Source organism: Acinonyx jubatus, chromosome E2, assembly GCF_027475565.1.
Source record: "Acinonyx jubatus isolate Ajub_Pintada_27869175 chromosome E2, VMU_Ajub_asm_v1.0, whole genome shotgun sequence".
NCBI lineage: Eukaryota > Metazoa > Chordata > Mammalia > Carnivora > Felidae > Acinonyx > Acinonyx jubatus.
In genome coordinates, this window is record NC_069396.1 from 56,667,974 (window position 1) to 56,688,325 (window position 20,352).

Sequence of the window (20,352 nt, forward strand, 5' to 3'; positions counted from 1 at the left end):
CTAACCGGGCCCACCGAGGCCCCCCGGGTGGGGAGGAGGACCCGGCCAGGCAACAGGCGGAGGGGGTGGGGGGCGGGGAGGGCGCCTCTCAGAGGATGCCCCCCTCCCTCCAGCCAGCCCCCGGAGCGGGTGTGCGCACGTGTGTTGGGAGCGGGGAGGGCATTTGTCCCGAGCCTCCGGGAGTGGGGTGGGGGGGTGGGGGGCGGAGGGACGCCTTTAAGCTGAAACCCCGCCCCTCGGTCGTCATGGCAACGCCTCCCCCCAGCCGGGGCTCCCACATTTCAGCAGGTGCTTGAGCTCGGAGCTCCCGCCGCCGCCGCCGCCGCCCTTGCCTCGGGCTCCTCGGCGCCCCTGCCCTCGGCTCTCCGCCCTGCCCGCCCGCTCCCCCTGGCGGAGCGGGCGCGCCCCGGGGTGCCGCTCCCTGCCCTGCGCTCCGCGCCTGGAGGTGCCTCGCCCCTCTCCTTCCCTCCTCGCAGTCTCCCCGTGGCTCCGTGCTCTCCCGAGTCTCCGGCTCCTCGCCCTTCTACCTGTTTGCCCCTGCAAGGCGGGATCCTGGTCCCTGCTACGTTCCTGGGGCCATGGCAGGCCTGGGCCCCGGCGGAGGCGATTCAGAGGGCGGACCCCGGCCCCTGTTTTGCAGAAAGGGGGCTCTGAGGCAGAAGGTGGTCCACGAAGTCAAGAGCCACAAGTTCACCGCCCGCTTCTTCAAGCAGCCAACCTTCTGCAGCCACTGCACGGACTTCATCTGGTGAGGGAAGGGGCTGGGGGCCTGAGGGAGGAGGCAACGAGGGATAGAGACTCCTGTCACCCCAGACCCGGAGTGCTCGGGAAGGAGAGGGCTGCAACCCCGGCTCCTGGTCCTAGGGGAGGAGGGAACTGGGGACCCGGACCCCTGGGTCTGAGGGAGGAGAGGCTGGGGAAACGGACCCCTGGGTCTGAGGGAGGAGGGGCTGGGGACCCCGACCCCTGGGTCTGAGGGAGGAGGGGCTGGGTACTCGGACCCCAGGGTCTGACTGAGGAGGGGCTGGGGCCCCGGATTCCTGGTTCTGAGGGAGGAGGAGCTGGAGGCCTGGGCTCCTGGGTCTGAGAGAAGAAGGACTGGGGGTCAGAATTTCTGGGTTCTAGTAAACGAGGCAGCTGGGGCTCGACTCCGGGGTCTTGCTACAGGAGGGAGTCAGACGCAGTGTGGCCGGCAGAGGTGGGAGGCCCAGGTACCCTTATCTGCACTGACCTCTGATCCTTGATCTTGCAGGGGCATTGGGAAACAGGGCCTGCAATGTCAAGGTAAGAGCTGGGGATTCGGACTCCTGGGACCCTCAGGAGGGTGGAGGCTGGGGACCCACGGCCCGGGAGGCTTGACACACGTGTTCTTTGGTCCCCAGAGAGGCGCGGGGGAGCCCGGGGCGGGGGGGTGTGGCAAAGACACAGCCTGCGGTGGGGAGGGAGCTCTGATGGCGGGGCCACCGCGGAGGTGGTGCCGGGGGCCCCTCCCTCGGCCGGCTCCAGGTGGGGACAGATATTTGGAGAATCTGTTGCCATGGGAACAGAGAGATTTGGAAAAGGGGAGCTGAAAGGGGGGGCTGGAGATGCGAAGTCAGAGCCCCCCCCTTCAAGCTGCTGTCGCCATGACAACACCAACAGTCCTAGGCAGGGGCAGGCCCGGGTGGGGTCACCAATGGGCGGGTGGGGGCCGGGCGGGGCTGGCAGTTCTGGGGGGCGGGAGAGGGGGGCGAGTCCTAAAGCACCAGCTGCCACTGCTGAGAACAGAGTGAGTCAGGGAGGGGGAGGCCTGCAATGGCGCCCCCAGACTCACTTCTGCCCAAGTTGCTGCTCTCTCCGTTCTATCAGAGGACATCTCTCTGTTTCTCCCTCCTCCTTGGCCTGCCTCTTTTCTTGCTTTCTTGTCTCTGTCGACGGGATCCTATTTTCTCTGTGTCCCTGTCTCTCTGTCGTCCTCACTCCGTCTCTGCGTCTCTGTGTCTCCCTTTGGCTGTGTGTAGGCACTGGGTTCTCTCTGCTCTGTGATTCTCTCTTGCCTGTTTTTGGGTCCATCTCTTGAATTTCTGTCTCCTGGTTTTTCTCCCCCATTCCATGTTGGGGTCTCTCCTTTGATTTGCTCTCTATTGAACTCTATTTTGGGGTCCCCCCTCTCAGGTTTTCTTTCTGTTGGAGTCTCCTTCTCTCTGATTTTCTGTCCATTAGGCTCACTCTCTGTCTCTGTGTCTCTATGATTCTCACCTTCAGTTTGCAGCTTTGTGGTTCATCGACGATGCCACGAATTTGTGACCTTCGAGTGTCCAGGCGCTGGGAAGGGCCCCCAGACGGATGTGAGTGCCCGGACACCTGATTCTTCCTTCTTGGGCCGCACCCCCGCCCTCACCCCCTCGGCGTCCGTCCCAATTTCTCCTGCTATTTTTAAGGCTGGGAGGGGAGGGGGGCTGGAGAGATAGGGGGAGCTAGTCTGGCCCAGATTCCCTGCCCTTGGCCTGGAAAGGGGAAATGAGAGGGGCTGAACAGGCTGGGGACATAGGTGGGGGACAGAGAGGAGGCAGGTGTGAGGGGACCAAAGACCAACATTGGAGAGGGTGGGCTGTCATCCAGGGGTCAAGAGATTTAAAAAAACAGAGAGTTGAGGGACAGACAACTATTGATGCAGATAAAGATAAGACAGAATCACAGAAATGCAGAAAAAGATAATGATAGAGACCCAGACAGAGAGACTGAGACAGACAGACAGACAGAGGATTGGAACAGAGACAGCAATACAGGCGGAAGGAAAAGGTGAGCCACAGGGACTGAGAGAGACAGACAGAGACAAGAAACTCAGAGAGACAGGGCTGCAGATACCCAGAGAGAGAAGCTAGAATAGAAATTGGTAGATATGGAGAGTCGCTTAGAAGTTGCCAAGAGGGAGGCCCAGGGAGACCCTGCAATGCACATTCACACACATGTGCAAGTACAGATCCCTCATGCACACACATGCACACATGTGCATATATATATATATCTCCCCCATGAGCACACACATGTGCATTACAGGTCCCCCATGAACACACACAGATACACACACCTCTGTCTCCCTCCCTCCCCTTCACCCTTCACATCAGGGGGATGTTGGATCCACTTACAAGAACAGTGGATCCTATGTGCCCCTTCACTTTCTGTCTGGCTTGGGGGCTCTTCTCTTTGAGCCTCAATTTCCCCCTCTATAAAATGGGGCTGAAGGTCTAGTGTTGACAATAGAGCTTTCTGCAATGGTGGAAATGTTCTCTATCTATGCCGTCCAATATGGCAGCCACCAGCCCCGCATAGCTGGCTAGAGGAGCGCTTGAGAGGGGTCACTGTGACTGAGGAATGGAAATCTACAATTCCATTTAATTTGAATTGATTTAAATTTATTTTTTAATTTTTTTTCATGTTTATTTATTTTGAAAGACAGAGAGAACACACGCACATGTGAGGAAAGGAGGGGAAGAGAGAGAGGGGGAGAGAGAATCCCAAGCAGGCCTGCACTCTTAGTGCAGAGCCCGACATGAGGCCCTGAACCCATGAACTGAGACCATAACCTGAGCCGAAATCAAGAGTCAGACCTTAACCTAACCAACTGAGCCATCCTGGCGCCCCGGATTGATTTAAATTTAAATAGCCACTTGTGGTTAGTGGCTATTGGGTGGGACAGCATTAATCTAGACATACCCAAGCTTGTGTTTTTTGGTTTTTAGTTTTTTTTGTTTTTTAATGCTCATTTATTTTTGAGAGAGACAGAGAAAACGAGTGGGGGAGGGACAGAGAGAGGGAGAGAGAGAATCCAAAGCAGGCTCCAGGCTCCAAGCTGTCAGCACAGAGCCCAACATGGGGCTCAAACCCACAAACCTGGAGATCATGACCAAGATCATGACCTGAACAGAAGTCAGGTACTCAACTGACTGAGCCACCCAGGCACCGTCCCCCACCTCCCCAGGCTTGTTTTGATAGTTCAACGAAGCCGAGTGACTTCAGAGTCTAGCCCAGCTTTTGACAGAGGGGTGGAGATAGTTTTATGATTAGCAGATGGAGAAAGAGACGGAATGAAAAACGGAGATAGAGAAAGGGAGAGAGAGATCTACGGAAGTCCGTGGGACATTTTGCCAGCTGGTTAGGCGAAGAAAATCGAAGTTTGCATAGAGAATGTGATTTCACAGAACATATATTGAGCACCCCTTCAGTTCCTCATCTATAGAAGGGGCTGATGATCATGCCTGCCTTACAGGATTGCTTTGAGGACTAAATGAGTCGAGTATTTGGGACGGTACCTGATATATGACAAGAGACAATATATCCGTTATCATCCTTGTAGAATTACAACTATTTCCCATGAAGAAACAGAGGCAAAAACTGAGGAGGGGTCTTCCTCTATATCACTCCAGCTTTTTTTCCCTTCTTCTTCTTCTTAATGCTTTTGATCTTGTTGTAAGTAACGTTGATCAAGGGCTAAGGAAATGGTGAAGGCTTGGCAAGCATGATTTCCTTTAGACCCCTTTTGGGGAGGCCTCATGGACCCATCTTATAGGGAGGATGGCTGGGTCTCTGCAAAGCGGCGGTGGCGGGGGGGGGGGGGAGCCACAGAGCTGGATGGTGGGTAGAGTCAAAATGTGGACGCTAATCTATCTAATTGGAGCTGTGGTCCTGTCTCGTTTTTAGTAGTGATTTCACCTTGAGAATAATAAGGGCTTCTCTCTGTGGAGTGGTGGAGCCTGTGTGTCCCTGTCCGGTGTCCTGCTGAGGGCTGTTATGTTGACCATCACTTAGTGCAGCTGAGTTAGGGTCAGCTGAAGATCTTTAGAGGCCGGGAGCATTGAAAGAGATCACTGCACCTGAGTGTCATTCAAATTAGAGTCCCCACTAGGCTGCAAAGTAGGGGACACCTGAGTGGCTCAGTCAGTTAAGCATCTGACTCCTGATCTCGGCTCAGGTCATGATCTCACAGTTTGCGAGTTCGAGCCCCACGTTAGCCTCTGTACTGACAGTGTGGTGCCTGCTTGGGATTCTCTCTCCCCCCTCTCCTCTGCCCCTCCCCTGCTCGCACACTCTGTCTTAAAACTTAAAAAAAACCTGTAAAATAAAAGCCCGAGAATATCCTGAATTTTCACCTTGGATAACTCTTCTTTTTTTATGTTTATTTATTTTTAAGAGAGAGAGAGGTGAGCAGGGGAGGGGCAGAGAGAGAGGGAGACATAGAATCTGAAGCAGGCTCCAGGCTCTGAGCTGTCAGCACAGAGCCCGACGCGGGGCTCAAACCCATGAGCCGAAATCAGATGCTTAACTGACCTAGCCACCGAGGTGCCCCATCACCTATGATAACTTTTGCAATGCATTCCTAGAAAAAGACAAATACCAACTTATTTAACACTCAGACATGGCCAGGGGTGGGGAAGGAACGTCTTACTGGTGTCCTAAATTCATGCTTAATTGCACTCTGGACATTTAGCATTGCTTCAAGATTTAGATTATTTCCACTGGGTAGAGGAGGACACTGAGGCTCAAAATTGGGCACTAACTTGCCCCAAATCACACAGCTGGTAAATGGCCTCGCCCTTATTTAAACCCAGGGCTATGTGAGGACCACAATAAAATCACTAATAGTAACCACAGCAGTAAGAATAACCGTACTTAGCACATTTAACATGCCAGGCCCTGCTATGCAGTTTACATTTAATCTTTCTTCTTTTTTAATCATTATTATTATTTTAATTTTTAAAGTTTTATTTATCAAAGAGGGAGGGAGATTGAGTGGGGGAGGAGCAGAGGAGAGAGGGAGACAGAGGATCCCAAAAGGGTCCCATGCTAACAGCAGAGAGCCTAACGAGGTGCACGAACGCACAAACTGTGAGATCACAACCTGAGACAAGGTCAGATGCTTCACTGACTGAGCCACCCAGGAGCCCCCAAATTTATTATTTTTTAAAGTAATCTCTACACCCAGTGTGGGACCCAGACTCACAACCCCCGAGATCAAGAGTCACATGTCTACCGACCCAGCCAGGCAGGCGCCCCGACACTTGGACTTTCACTAACTGAGGGGTCCTTTTAATGGAGAGGTTCTATTCCCCATTTCACAAGGGGCTCAGAGAAGGCAGATCAAGAGTGGGCAGACATTGACAGAGGCTGACAGTGAGGGATCTGGCGTTCATTGTGGCCCACAAGTGCTCGAAAATAGCTTTGGGGGGGGGGTGGAGCATAGGGACTATGGGAAGATAGGAGACGCCACCACCTTCAGGTTCTGTTCAAATCCCACCTGGTTAGCGAAGCCCACCCTGATCACTCTATGCAAATTTAAACGCCCCCACCCCTGGCTGACCCTTGCCTGCTTCGTTTTTCTCCAGAGCACCTGTTACCATGCATCATACTCTTTCATTTATTCACAGTGTTTATTTTCTGTCTCCCTTCCCTAGAAAGTAAACTCCGTGTGGACAGTTTTTGTTTCTTTGTTCACGGCTGGTCCTGGCACCAAGAACAGTGCCTGGCACACAGCAGGCACTCAATAAATACTGTAGCGTGAATGAGTGAGGAGGAGCGGGACTGGGAGAGCAAGGCGGAAGGAGGAAGCGTTCAAAGGGCTTCTCTCTCTCTCTCTCTCTGTCCTTACCCCCTCTGATGTCTCCCCTCGGCCCCCAGGACCCCCGGAACAAGCACAAGTTCCGTCTGCACAGCTACAGCAGCCCCACCTTCTGCGACCACTGTGGCTCCCTTCTTTATGGGCTGGTGCACCAGGGCATGAAATGCTCCTGTGAGTAGTCCACGCTTGCTGCTCCTGGCCGAACCTAGCGCTCCGGGGGAGGGGGGGGGGGGGTGTCAAAGCACAGTGTCTGGGTTCCGGGTAGGGCCGGGGGACGGAGTCTGGAGTTGAGGGGCGGCCAGAAGTGCCACCCCCCGTTTTGTCCCCCCCTCCCCTCCCCCAGGCTGCGAAATGAACGTGCACCGCCGCTGTGTGCGCAGCGTGCCCTCTCTGTGCGGGGTGGACCACACGGAGCGCCGAGGGCGCCTGCAGCTGGAGATCCGAGCACCCACGGCGGATGAGATCCACGTCACAGGTGCGGCCCCGCCCCTCTGTCCGGTCCCTCCCCTTCTACCCCCGCCGGAAGGGCAGGGTGCACCTGAGCGGCCCACCCAGCCGAACCGGAAGGTCCCGCCCACAATCCTGACACCCCCCCCCCCCCCCACCCCCGGTCTGCAGAGGCTGAGCGCCACCCAGCCACGCCCCTTCCAACCTGTAGCCTAGACTCTAGCCTTGACTTGTGACTTTCAGGGCCATTTTTTAAAATTAATTAATTAATTTTATTTTATTTTTAAATTTTGTTAATGTTTATTTATTTTTGAGAGAGAGAGACAGAGCATGAGCGGAGGGGGAGGGGAAGAGAGAGAGGGAGACACAGAACCTGAAGCAGGCTCCAGGCTCTGAGCTGTCAGCACAGGGCCCTACACGGGGCTCAAATTCACCAACTGTGAGATCATGACCTGACCCAAAATCGGATGTCCAACGGACTGAGCCACCCAGGTGCCCCTTTTTAAAAAATTTTTAAATGTTTATTTTTGAGAGACAGAGAGAGAGAGAGAAAGGGCAAGCGGGGGACAGAGAGAGGGAGACACAGAATCCGAAGCAGGCTCCAGGCTCTGAGCTGTCAGCACAGAGCCCGATGTGAGGCTCGAACCCACAAACTCCATGATCATGACCTGAGCGGAAGTTGGATGCTTAACCAACTGAGCCACTCAGGTGCCCCTTTCAGGGCCTCTTAATGGCCATTTTAGATCAAGGTCCTTGGGAGTGGGGGATGAGAGAAAACCTGGTTCCGAGGGAGGCTTGGGATTACTATGGGTGATGTGGCCAGGGTCCTCACTCTGGGGTCCTAAGGGAGGAGGGGGCTTTGGGTCCGATTTCTGGGTCCCTGGCTGGGGAAAGGGCTTTATGCCTCATCTTCTGGATACCTGGGTCAGGAGAAAGGCTGAGCGCTTGGATTTGGGATTGCCACTGGGGAAAACTCCAGGGCCTCTTCCTGGATCTCTAACCCAGCCTACACCCCTTCGCTTCCTCTCTCAGTTGGCGAGGCCCGTAACCTTATCCCAATGGACCCTAATGGTCTGTCTGACCCCTACGTGAAGCTGAAGCTCATCCCAGACCCTCGGAACTTGACAAAGCAAAAGACCCGGACCGTGAAAGCCACGCTAAACCCTGTGTGGAACGAGACCTTTGTGTTGTGAGCTTCGGGTGCAGGGGATGCTGTGATGACTGACAGAGAATGATCGGAGGGTCCTGGTGGCCCACAAGACCCCAGAGAGCAAAGTGTGGGAGGTGTTAGGTTAGGGGGATCCCCAAAAAAGGCGGTGGGAGAGGGAAGAGAGTGGCTGAGGGAGAGGGCTGGAGTTAGAGAAGCAGAGAGACAGATATCTGTGCATTTAATCTCCATCAAAGCCCACTACTTTAGAGTGAAACAGAGATCGGAGGGGCGGGGGGGATGCTCAGAAGAAGGCACAAACCCAAAGAGACAGAATGGGGAGTGGGTGTGAGCAGGGGAGGGTGGCAGGAATAGAAAGGGAAGCCAGTCAACAGAAAGACAGAAGGACAGAGACCTAGAGGAAGGAGGGGGGCACAGAGACTCAGGAGAGAGATCTGGAGAGAAAAGACAGGACACAGGGATGGGAAGGAGCCAAGAATGTGGGAGGACCGGAGAGAGACTGAGAGCTGTCTACATGTACTCAAGGTCCTGATATTGGGGGAGACCCCCTTCGTGGAGGATCAGAGACGACAGGACACTTTAGAGAGCAGGGACAGACCCCAGCTCGCCCCAGAAGGGCTTGCCTGCTCCACCAGCACCAGGGATGGGGAGCAGAGGCAGCGGGGAGCTGGACCCTCACTCCGCCGCCCCCTTCCCGCAGCAACCTGAAGCCAGGAGACGTGGAGCGCAGGCTTAGCGTGGAGGTGTGGGACTGGGACCGGACTTCCCGCAACGATTTCATGGGCGCCATGTCCTTCGGGGTCTCGGAGCTGCTCAAGGCGCCAGTGGACGGCTGGTGAGGGCAGGGCAGGGGCGGAGGCTGTGCCTTGGCCTGCCCATCTCTGGGTACAGCCTGTCTCCGTGGGCCACCCTCATCCTGCCTCCCTGCATTTCTCCCTCCCTTGTCCCCGTCCCTCTCCTCTCCTCCTCCCTTCCTGTGTCCCCCACTCCGTGTCTGTCTCGCCTGTCCCACTCTGTCCATCTCCGCGTCTTTCTCTCTGTGTCTCTTTCCCCCCTCTGATACCTCTGCCTCTCCCGCGGGTGCCCCCCTTCTGCCCGACTCCTGCCCCACTCTAGTCTCCTTCTGTATGTCAGGTACAAGTTACTGAACCAGGAGGAGGGCGAATATTACAATGTGCCAGTGGCTGATGCTGACAACTGCAGCCTCCTCCAGAAGTTTGAGGTACTCAGGCCCCACCTCTCCCAGGGGGAGCCCAGCCCTGCCGCCCACAGTTCAGAGCTGCCCCCTCCCTGCACCCACTGGTTGCCCACTGGTCCTGGGACTACAGTTCCCAGAAGACCCTGGCGCTCCCTTCCCCCTGCTTTTCTAGGGGACTCCTGCCCCAGGGTATGATGGGAATTAGAGTTCCTATGCATCCCCTTGGCTTGGGGGGTTGGAGTCCCCACCCCCTGCTCTAGGGCATCCTCCTACCTCTCTCGGGGCTCTGACTCTGGCTTTCTCCTCCACCCCCTCTCCCCGCAGGCCTGTAACTACCCCCTGGAACTGTACGAGGTGCGTGGAGCTCAGGCCTGGAATGGAGACATTTTCATCCCTTGTGGTCTACGTCTGTCTCCCCATGTCTTCTCCCTCCCCTGGTATCAGTTTTCACACCCACACACGCGGGATGAGCACAGGTTTGGAGGTGGTCTTGTGCTTGTTGAGTAAACCTAGCATTCCAGAGGTGAATCTGACCCTTAACCAAGTCCCCAAGGTGGAGACACATCACAGATACTTAAATTCCAGGATGATGTAGTGCATTAGAGGTAGAGCACCCCCCCCTCCCCCAGGAGCCTGGAGGAGACACTCACCCAGCCTGGGGGGAAGGTGCTGGGGGAGGGTGAATCCCTGAGGAGGTGACTGCTGAACTGAACTTTGAGTTTTTCTATTTCTCACTGTGGCCTTTCTCTCCTCCATTCATTTTCTCACTCTCTCAACACCTATTCCCTGTTAGCCAAACCCTGTTCTGGGCATAGAATCAGTCCATCCCCTGGGGAGCTCCGATTTCAAAGTAGGAGAAAGTGACAGATGGAGACATTCTCCTGGAAGGAAGATGTTTGGTAATAGAGCTAGTAGCCTCAGGCACTAGGGAGAATTGGAAGCACCTGGCTCAGCCTGGGAGCGCCAGAGAAAGTGCAAGGAAAGGGAGACCATATTTCCAGGCTGAAGGCTAGAAATCCTTCCAGGCAGCAGGAAGAGCAGGCCTGTGGTGGGAGCGGGTGAGGCGTGTCTGTAGCACCACGAGGACAGTGGGGCTGAAGGGGGGAGAGAGTGGGAAGAAGTAGGACATTAAGCCAGAGAGGGAAGGAGTGTGGCTTGTCCTTCACTGGAAGGATTTTATCTTAAACCGGTGGGCCGTGGGAGCATCGAAGGTGGCCTAGGATGGCTTAGGTCAGAACAAGACAAATGCTGTTTGTAGAGAATAGATGGTGGAGGCAAAGGGGGGAAGAGGGAGGAGGCTCTGTGGAGACTCAGGTGGGAGGAGCGGTAAAGGTGTTCAGGTGCTGGGTGATGCTGAAGATGCAAAAAGGGGGGAGACACAGTCTCTGGCTTCAATGGATTTTGATTTCTGGCTCTGCTGCTTACTTGCTGTGTGACTTTGGGCAAGTTATTTAGTGTCTCTGTGCCAACTTTCTCTTCTCTAAAATGGCGCATGGTGGTGATAACAGGGTTATCTAACAGCATAGAGTGATCTGAGTGTTAGTTAAATGATAAACCCTGCAGGTTATGGAAAATCAGCACAAGTTCTAAAGCCAAGGAGGGGGGGCAGAGACAGTTTTCCCTTTTCTCTCCCTCTCTTCTCATCCCTTTCGTTCTTGGCTGCTGTCTCTCTTAGAGACATCTCCTTGTCCCCATCTGGGCTCTGACTACCTTCCGATCTCTCTCCTTTCTCACAGCGGGTGCGGATGGGTCCCTCTTCCTCTCCCATCCCCTCCCCATCCCCTAGTCCCACGGACTCCAAACGCTGTTTCTTTGGGACAAGCCCTGGACGTCTGCACATCTCCGACTTCAGCTTCCTCATGGTTCTAGGAAAAGGCAGCTTTGGGAAGGTTGGATTCCTGGGGCTCTGGGGGAAGGGGGAGATGTCTGGGGAAAGATCAGATTTCTGGTCCTTAGGAAGGAGGTACATGGGGAGGGACACTAGACTACTGAGCCCCCCAGAGGGGGGTCAGTGGGACACCTGAGTGCCTCTGAGAGGACAGGCATAAAGATTCTGATGCTTTCCCTGAGGGAGTGGTCAGCAAAACCAGGGTGCCCAGTCCCTGAGAGAGAGGGGGAGGACCCGGGATTTCATTTCTTTGTGTCTCTGAAGGGGGAGGGCAGCGACCCCATGATGGACTGGGCCTTTTGGGGCCTCTGTCGCTAGGTGATGCTGGCTGAGCGCAGGGGCTCTGATGAGCTCTACGCCATCAAGATCCTGAAGAAAGACGTGATCGTCCAGGATGATGATGTAGACTGCACCCTGGTGGAGAAGCGCGTGCTGGCCCTGGGGGGCCGAGGCCCGGGAGGCCGGCCCCACTTTCTCACCCAGCTGCACTCCACCTTCCAGACCCCGGTGAGGAAGGAGGGGGCAGAGTCCGGCTCAGGTCGAGCGCGAGCGCGAGCGTCTGCTCCGGGATTCTGAGTTTACAGGCAAAAAGAACCTGCCCCGCCCCGCCCACTCTGACTGGGCGTGGCCAGATGGGTGGGATCCTGACTAGGCGGGACCTGAGCCAGCTTGGTCTTGAGTGGGTGGGTTTTTTTTTCTTTTCTTTCTTTTTTTTTTTTTTTTGAGTAAAGGAGTGCGTGAGTGGTGTGCCAATAGCTGCGCGCTAAGTAATGTGGTCGTCATTCTTGGATTCGGAGTAAATGTCTCATCAGAAATGGTGCGCGTCCCGAAGATTGAGGAATGGGACGACAAGTCAGAACCTTCAGAGGCTTTTATTTGTTTGTTTGTTTTTAATTTTTTTATGCTTATTTATTTCTGAGAGAGAGACAGAGCATGAGTGGGAGAGGGGCAGAGAGAGAGAGGGAGACACAGAATCCAAAGCAAGCTCCAGGCTCTGAGCTGTCAGCACAGAGCCGGATGCGGGGCTCGAACTCACAAACCGTGAAATCATGACCTGAGCCAAAGTCAGACACCCAACCGACTGAGTCACCCAGGTGTCCCAGAAACGTTCAGAGGTTTGAGAAGGCATGACTGCTTCAAAAAAGCTCTGGATGGGCACTGTTAGATTCCTGGATTTAAAAAGAAAGAGAGAGAGAGAGAGAGAGAGAGAGAGAGAGAGAGAGAGAGAGAGAGAGAGAAAGAAAGAAAGAAAGAAAGAAAGAAAGAAAGAAAGAAAGAAAGAAAGAAAGAAAGAAATTAGTATCCATTGCAAGTGAGGCCTGAAAAAAAAAATCTTTGGTTCCTAGCAGGTGGTCAGGATTGCTTTTGTGTGTGAGTAGCTATGGAAAGAGGTTTTGGTATCCTTAGGATTTCCAGGGAATGGTGGGCCTCAGCCTTCAATTCTAAGAGGGTGGGACCATTTCGGAGTAATAGGGGATATGGCAGGTTGAGATTCTGAGCTGGCTGGGTTAGAATCATTGGGGCCTCCCAGTTCTGATTGGGTGGATCTGGAGCCTTCCAAGTTTGTCTCGAGTGGGCAGGAATGGACGTGTCCTACCCCCTCTAAGCACCAGTACCCCGCCTCTCTGGCAGGACCGTCTGTATTTTGTGATGGAGTATGTCACCGGGGGCGACCTGATGTACCACATCCAGCAATTGGGCAAGTTTAAGGAGCCCCATGCAGCGTGAGTCTCAGCTGAGAGAGGAGGGGTGGGGCGAGGGGGACCCCAGCCTTTGAGCTTCTAACTCCCACCTCCTTCTCTAGGTTCTACGCAGCAGAAATCGCCATCGGCCTCTTCTTCCTTCACAATCAGGGCATCATCTACCGGTGAGCAGTCTGGGCCTTTCAGTGGAGACAGTCAGGCCCCTAGAGGGAAAGAGATCAAACTTACAGCTCTAGGGGCTCCTGGCTGGCTCAGTGCATACAGCATGCGACTCTTGATCTCGGCATCCTGAGTTCAAGTCCCACGTTGGGCCTAGAGCTTACTTGAAAAACAAAACAAAGGGGTGCCTGGGTGGCTCATTCGGTTGAACATCTGACTCTTGATTTCGACTCAGGTCATGATCCCAGGGTTGTGGGATTGAGCCCTGAATTGGGCTCTGCGTTGATCGTGGAGCCTGCTTGGGATTCTTTCTTTCTCTCTGCCTCTCTTCTGTGCTCACGCATGTGCGTGCTCTCTCTCTAAAATAAACAAAAACAAAACAAAGATCAAAACCTTGTAACTCCAGCCCATTGAACGCTACCCTTCCTTCAATGCCTATCCATCCAACCCCCTACCCCCAGGGACCTGAAATTAGACAACGTGATGCTGGATGCTGAAGGACACATCAAAATCACTGACTTTGGCATGTGTAAGGAGAACGTCTTCCCTGGGACCACCACCCGCACCTTCTGTGGGACCCCAGACTACATAGCCCCTGAGGTAACCCTCCCTTGGCTGTCCTTGGTGCTGCACAAGTTCGCCGAGTGGGTATGGCCAGTTGTCTAACATTCAGAATGTCGGGGGGCTGACCCTGGGGTCTTTTTTTTTAATGTTTATTTTTGAGAGAGAGAGAGAGAGAGAGAGAGAAGAGAGAGAGGGCGAGTGGAGGAGGGGCAGAGAAAAGGGAGACACAGAATTGGAAGTAGGCTCCAGGCTCTGAACTGTCAGCATAGAGCCTGACTCAGGGCTCTAACTTACAAACCATGGGATCATGACCTGAGCCGAAATCAGCTGCTTAACCAACTAAGCCACCCAGGTGCCCCCTGACCCTGGGGTCTTTGCATGAGTCATGGGTGATCTAACAGCAAACAGAGCAGAAAGGCCTGTGTGTCAGCATTCCAAGTGGGCAGAGCTGGGTGTCTAAACAGGCTAAGTGGGCAGAGAGTTGGGTGAGTGTTCTAAAACAGTGGAACCCTCTCTACTGGTAACAATTCTCAGACAATAGCACCTGTTACAGGACTATTCTAAGAAGGTGTACTCTTGAGTGGGTGGGGCCTGTGTCTCTCCACCACCCCCCCCCCCCCGCCAGCCCTAAGCATTTCCTGAATATTTCAGGTGGGTGGAATATACGCTAACTTTTTGTTAAAGGGGTGGAGCTAATGATCTGACTGTATGTAAGTAGATAGAGTGTCCTGAGTTTTCTCAGTGGAAGGAGGAAGTGTCATCCTTAATCTTTCTGGGTGATTCAATGCTAATGCCCAAATAATGTCAATGGTTTCAAAACATGGCTGGGAATCAGAATCACCCGTGGAGATTTTGAAATATACACACATATTACTGACTCTCACTCTGGTCTATTGAGGCTGGAATTCTTTAGGGCTAGGGAACAGCCCCCTAGGTGAATCTTAAGTGCATCCAGATTTAAAAATCTCTGGTGTCTGAAAATTAGCCCTCATGCACCTGTTATTGTAAGGAGAGGGTCTAGTTACCAGAATATTTTGGCTGGGTGGAACTTTTGACTTGGTCCTTAGATAATCTTCATATTTGGAACCAAAGGAACATTCTAAGTAGGAAAATTTTGTTTCTGAATTTTCCAAAAAGATGGAACTGAAGTGTTCTGAGTGGGAAGAGTTTGTGTTGACAACACTTAGTGTGGGTAGGGTTCTCTGGGGGTGAGGCTAGAGGGGGTCTTAGGCTTCTTAAAGCACAAACCATGATACCTTGCCTTCCATCCTCTCTCACCAGATCATTGCCTACCAACCCTATGGAAAGTCTGTTGATTGGTGGTCCTTTGGGGTTCTGTTGTATGAGATGTTGGCAGGACAGGTAAGGGAAGCTGGGGACAGGCTGGCCTGCCTAAAGGCAACACAGCGGGGGATGCTACCTGTTACAAGGCCTTTATCTTAAAGGAGCAGGGTAGGAAGTGATGTCTGTCATCTAAGGAGGGGTGCTAAGCAGTTGGGAATATCACGCCTGGATAGCGCTGTCCTTGGTCCTGAAGCATTATTTTCCCATAGGCCTGGGGTTCTTTAAATTCGTTGTTGTTGTTGTTTTAAATCTTTATTTTTGAGGGAGAGAGAGACAGAGTGCAAGCAGGGGAGGAACAGAGAGAAAGACACAGAATCCAAAGCAGGCTCCAGGCTCTGAGCTGTCAGCATAGAGCCCAACAGGGGACTCGAACCCACGAACTGTGAGATTATGACCTAAGCCAAAGTCTGATGCTTAACCGACTAAGCCACCCAGGCACCCCAGGCCTGGGGTTCTTTAAACGTTTTTTGTTTTTTTGTGTTTTTTTTGGTGACAAGGACCCCATCTCAGAACAACGTGTTTAATTTTTTTTTTAATGTTTATTTATTTTTGAGAGAGAGAAACAGAGCACGAGTGGGGGAGGGGCAGAGAGCAAGGGAGACATAAAATCTGAAGCAGGGGCTTTGAACTCACGAACCGTGAGATTATGGCCTGAGCCAAAGTTGGATGCTCAATTGACTGAGCCACCCAGGCACCCCAGAATAATGTGTTTAAATCTATGAAATAAAATAATAGGATTACAAAGGAAATCAATCATATTGAAATATGGTTATCAAAACTTTAAAATTTTGATTTAACTTAGTTCAGCCAACTAAATACATTCAATTTAAATGTATACAGTTGCCTAAATATTACACATAGGGATGTGGATGTATATGTGATTTCCTATTCATGAATTAAATAGTGATATCTCATGGTGATGGGAAGTAAATAGGCAAGTCTACCAGTAATCTTGAAGTTGAGATGACTAATATTTTGAGATATCTGCAACTCTAATGTGATAAGAAATTATCTGTGATTCCTGTTGGTGATGAAGTCATAAGTACTTCATAACTGTTTGTGGTTTTTGCCCACCATTCATAACTGAAGGGAATGAGAAATTGCAGTTAGTGATTTTTAAAAATAAAGATAAGCTTTTTTTCCTATTCAAGCTCACAGGCCCCTTCAGTTGCACAGACTTCCTAGACCCCACATTAAGAATCCTTGCCTTGCTTTTGTGTCTCCTAATTCCAGAAGACTGGAGGCCACTCATCCAACCAGGAGAATGTTTTTACAGTTTTCCTGCACTTTTTCCTCTCTTCTATTTAAATGACATATTGTCTAATTAACACCCTGCTGATTTTGCATAGCAGAGAAAGACAGAACAGCAAAGAGGTGCAGAGAGCTGAGATAGGAAACAAGGTCCATTTGAGATAGGAAACAAGAGTCTGAGAGGAAGGGAGAGAATGCTTTGGTGGTTTGGTCGAAATTTTCCCCAGGATGTTGGAGGGGGGTGTTCATGTTCACGGTGGGTGCTGAGGGTTTGCAAGGTGGGGAAAGGCAGTCTGCCAAGTCCTGACACATTCTCCTCTCTCTTTCCTCAGCCCCCTTTCGATGGGGAGGATGAGGAAGAGCTGTTTCAGGCTATCATGGAACAAACCGTCACTTACCCCAAGTCGCTTTCCCGGGAAGCTGTGGCCATCTGCAAGGGGGTAAGAACCCCCTGACCCCCAGATTCTCCACACAACCCATTCGCCCCACTGCCACCATCCAGGGTTGCCCGGGCAGTGTCCCTGTGCGCATTAGAAAAGTATAATACAGAGATTTTGTTAGAACATTAATTACTGACTGCCGTGCTGTCACCTCCTGTCCCATGATGGCCTCTGTCTCCTTCTCTGCTGCACCCACCCCTCAGCTCACTGCAGGGAGTGCTGGAAGGCCAGGGCCTGCCTCTGCAAGGGGGTGGATCAGGTCAACCTAACTCCTGCCACTTTCCCTCCGGGGATCTTGGGCAAGCCACCGACACTATGGGAGCCTGTCTCCTCTCTTGGGGTTATGGAGCTAATGCAGGATAAGGAGCCTAGCCTATGGCAGCTTTTCCAAGAACATTAGCACACTTGTGTTTCTGGCTCCTGTCTCCATTCTCTCTGACTCTCACTCTCTGGGTTCTGTCTCCTATCTCTGCCTCCATCTATGTTTGATGGGGCCTCCTGTGTCACTACCATTTCTCTGTGTCCCTTGGGCTCTCTGTCAACCCCTTGCATCTGTGTCCCCCTCTCTCTGGGCATCTGTTACCCACTTACCCCCGACTGCCATACACACACACACACACACACGCACACACACACACACACACACACACACTGGGTCCTTCTCTCTCTGGAACTCTCCTCCTCTCTGAGTCTCTGCCTTCATATTGTGTCTTTATCCTCTCTGGGGTTTTGTCTCGTGGATCTCCACCCTTCTCTCTTTCCGCATATCTGCCCCCCCCCCCCATCTGCTTTATCTCCCACCTTCTCTGGGTCTCTGCACTCCCCCTGGGTCTCTATCTCTCCCCCCTCTTTCTATGCTGTGTCTCTGTTCTGCTGTTTTTGCTTTTCTGCCTTTCTCGTTCCCTGTGCCTCCCTGTCCGGGACCCTGTCTGTCTGTCTGTCTCTGTGTTTTCCACAGTTCCTAACTAAGCACCCAGCGAAACGCCTGGGCTCAGGGCCGGATGGGGAGCCCGCCATCCGTGCTCATGGCTTTTTCCGCTGGATGGACTGGGAGCGGCTGGAACGACTGGAGATCGCGCCTCCGTTCAGACCCCGTCCGGTTAGCCACCTTGCGGGAACCCTGGTCCCTGGGGATGGGGGACCCAGGAGCTCCCATTCCCATATGTAGAGGTGGGGTGGGGCTCCCTCTGCGGAGACGCCCCAACGGGAGATGCAGAGCCCACGGAGGATGCGCTGATTCCAGAGGAGACAGGACATGGTCACAGGGGACACAGAGGGACACCAAGGAGCAGACGGAATTTCATCTTTCCCTCCCCGTGCTCCCCACAGTGTGGACGCAGCGGCGAGAACTTCGACAAGTTCTTTACGCGGGCGGCGCCAGCGTTGACCCCCCCAGACCGCCTGGTTCTGGCCAGCATCGACCAGGCCGATTTCCAAGGCTTCACCTACGTGAACCCGGATTTCGTGCACCCCGACGCCCGCAGCCCCGTCAGCCCGCCGCCGGTGCCAGTCATGTAATCTCACCTGCCACCACTAGGTGTCCCCATTGCTCCCTCCCCGCACCAGTCTTCCACCTCCCCCCCAACCCCCACCTCCACCCCCTTTCCGATTTAGATCTTGCTCCCCAGCATTCTGGCCTCTGCCCCGTGGGTGCTAGATGCCCCTCCCAAGCGTTCCTGGCATTCTAAGCTCCATACAGTCTCTGGAGCCTCACTGTGTTCTAGACTCTGCTGTGCTGAGCCCGGGATTCTCACCCACCTTGGTGTTCTGGACTCTGCGCTACCAGAACCTTCACCACGGTCCCAACTCCGTGGGGTTCTAGACTCCGTGTTGGTAGAATCTCTGTCTCTCCTTTTTTTTTTTTTTTTCTTCTCCTTTCTTTCTGGGAAATAGTCTCATGGGGTGGGCTGTTCTAGACTTGGATTCTAGAACAACCCTTCACCTCTGACCTGCCCCCCACTCCCCCCACCAACGACGTCCACCCCATTCTGGAGTGAGTGGGAGGCTGTGCCCCCACCCTCCCGTGCGCCTCGTCCACACTCTAGGGATTCCTGGGATGGATGAAGGATCCCTACCCCCAGCTGTTCTCAATCAGCTTTTGTTCTAGACTCCCCTACCCCGAACCCGTCACTGCTCGCCTGCCAGGTGCATGGCTCCAGTCCTGCTCGGAACCTCCTCCACCTCCCCTCCCTCTTCCCCTCCCCCCTCTTCCCGTGCCTGCCACTCTGCGGGGGGGGAGGGGCTCTGTCCTCCTCCCCCTGCCCACTGCCCTCTTCTTTGGCTCTCTCGCCCGGCCACAGCTGCTGGAGAATAAATTTGGGATGCTGATGCTGGGTGTTGGGATGTTTTCTTCTAAAGCTTGAAGAAGGAAGGGGGGCGGGGTGTGGAGGTGGGACAACGTACACGGAAACGCGCGCGCGCGCTCACACACATATACAGGCTGGGGGTGGGGCGGCAGAGAGAGGGAAAGCAGAGAGACCCATAAAGTGGGTCTGTTCTGCCCACAGCGGGAGAGGGAAAGAGCAGCGACCGGGGGTGGGGGTTGGGGGGCGCGAGGGCCCAAAGTGGGCACATGCACAAGGAGGTAGGAATGGACACGCAGACCACTGGGGATGCCCGGTGGAGCCCGCCCCCCGCCCCAGCACAGACACAAACATTCACATACTCACCCAGAGCAACACATAACGCTCACAGACACACTGAAACCCAGAGTCTGGCGCGGGGCGGGGGACGGGGGTGGGGGTGGGGGGAAGCAGTCCTGAGCGGGGAGATGACAGGCCAGCCTCCCGTTGAGGGGTCTGGAGACTTGATCACTGGGAGACCCCACGACAGAGCAGGCAGACACCCAGAACCCGTGAGCTTAAGACTCAGCCACGGAGGCCGAAGACAGGCGGACGCGCCCTCCGGGCCTCTTTGCCTTGACCCACTTGCGGAGAAGGGGGGTGGGGGTGGGGGGCGGTGGAAAGAAGTCCCAGCGGACTACAGTTCCCAGCAGACACCGCGGCGGCCCCTTCCCCCAAGTGCGGCCCCTCTCCGCCGGGGCTGATGGAAAATGTAGTCCCAGACCCGGGGCCGGTCGGTTGAATGGTGTGCCTGTGTCTGTGTGTTTGGAGGGGACTGAGCCCCAGAGCTTCGCAGGCTCCCTCGGGGAGCCCCGGCGTCTCCTCGTCTCTGCAGGCTCTTGGGTTCCGGGGACTCGGTTCAGTTGGATGCTGGGGACCCCCTTGGCTCCCCCAGCACCGTGGGGGTACCCCCATGCTCTGCCCGCGGCCCCCAGCCCCGCTCCGACCCTCGGCGGGCGGCCTGCCCCTTTAAGAGTGGCCCCGCTGACATCACGGCGGGGGGGGGGGGGTGGGCTGGCCCGGCTCCCGGCTCCGCGGCGGCTGCAGGACCCGGCTCCGCTCTGCGCCCGCCTGCTGCTCTGGGGACCCCGGCCCGGGACGCCCCCTCCCGCCTCCTGCAGCCGCCCAGACCCCAGGCTCCGCCCCAGGCCTGGCCAGAGCCCCAGTCCTCCTCAGGGGAGCCCCAGGATTGCCCCGCGCTCTCTCCTTCTCAGGGTCTCTCTCTCTCTCCCCCCTGTCTCTCTCTCTCTCTC

At 54.4% G+C, this 20,352-nt stretch overlaps 1 protein-coding gene across 2 annotated transcripts; it reads left to right on the forward strand.

Annotated features, from left to right (window-relative positions):
- Positions 1 to 194: 194 nt before the first annotated feature.
- PRKCG (protein kinase C gamma) lies at positions 195 to 19,085 on the forward strand. Of its 2 annotated transcripts, XM_027037275.2 has the most exons (18): positions 196 to 748; positions 1,253 to 1,284; positions 2,245 to 2,327; positions 6,655 to 6,766; positions 6,939 to 7,070; positions 8,075 to 8,231; positions 8,911 to 9,045; positions 9,345 to 9,432; positions 9,733 to 9,762; positions 11,145 to 11,297; positions 11,615 to 11,803; positions 12,929 to 13,020; positions 13,101 to 13,163; positions 13,620 to 13,758; positions 15,004 to 15,084; positions 16,650 to 16,757; positions 17,716 to 17,856; positions 18,087 to 19,085. In XM_027037275.2, the coding sequence occupies exons 1-18, from the start codon at positions 579 to 581 to the stop codon at positions 18,273 to 18,275; spliced, it is 2,094 nt and encodes a 697-aa protein (XP_026893076.1). In that variant the 5' UTR covers positions 196 to 578; the 3' UTR covers positions 18,276 to 19,085. The 2 variants fall into 2 exon arrangements, with proteins under 2 accessions (XP_053066595.1, XP_026893076.1); XM_053210620.1 differs by lacking the exon at positions 11,145 to 11,297 and having other exon boundaries at positions 195 to 748.
- Positions 19,086 to 20,352: the final 1,267 nt, after the last annotated feature.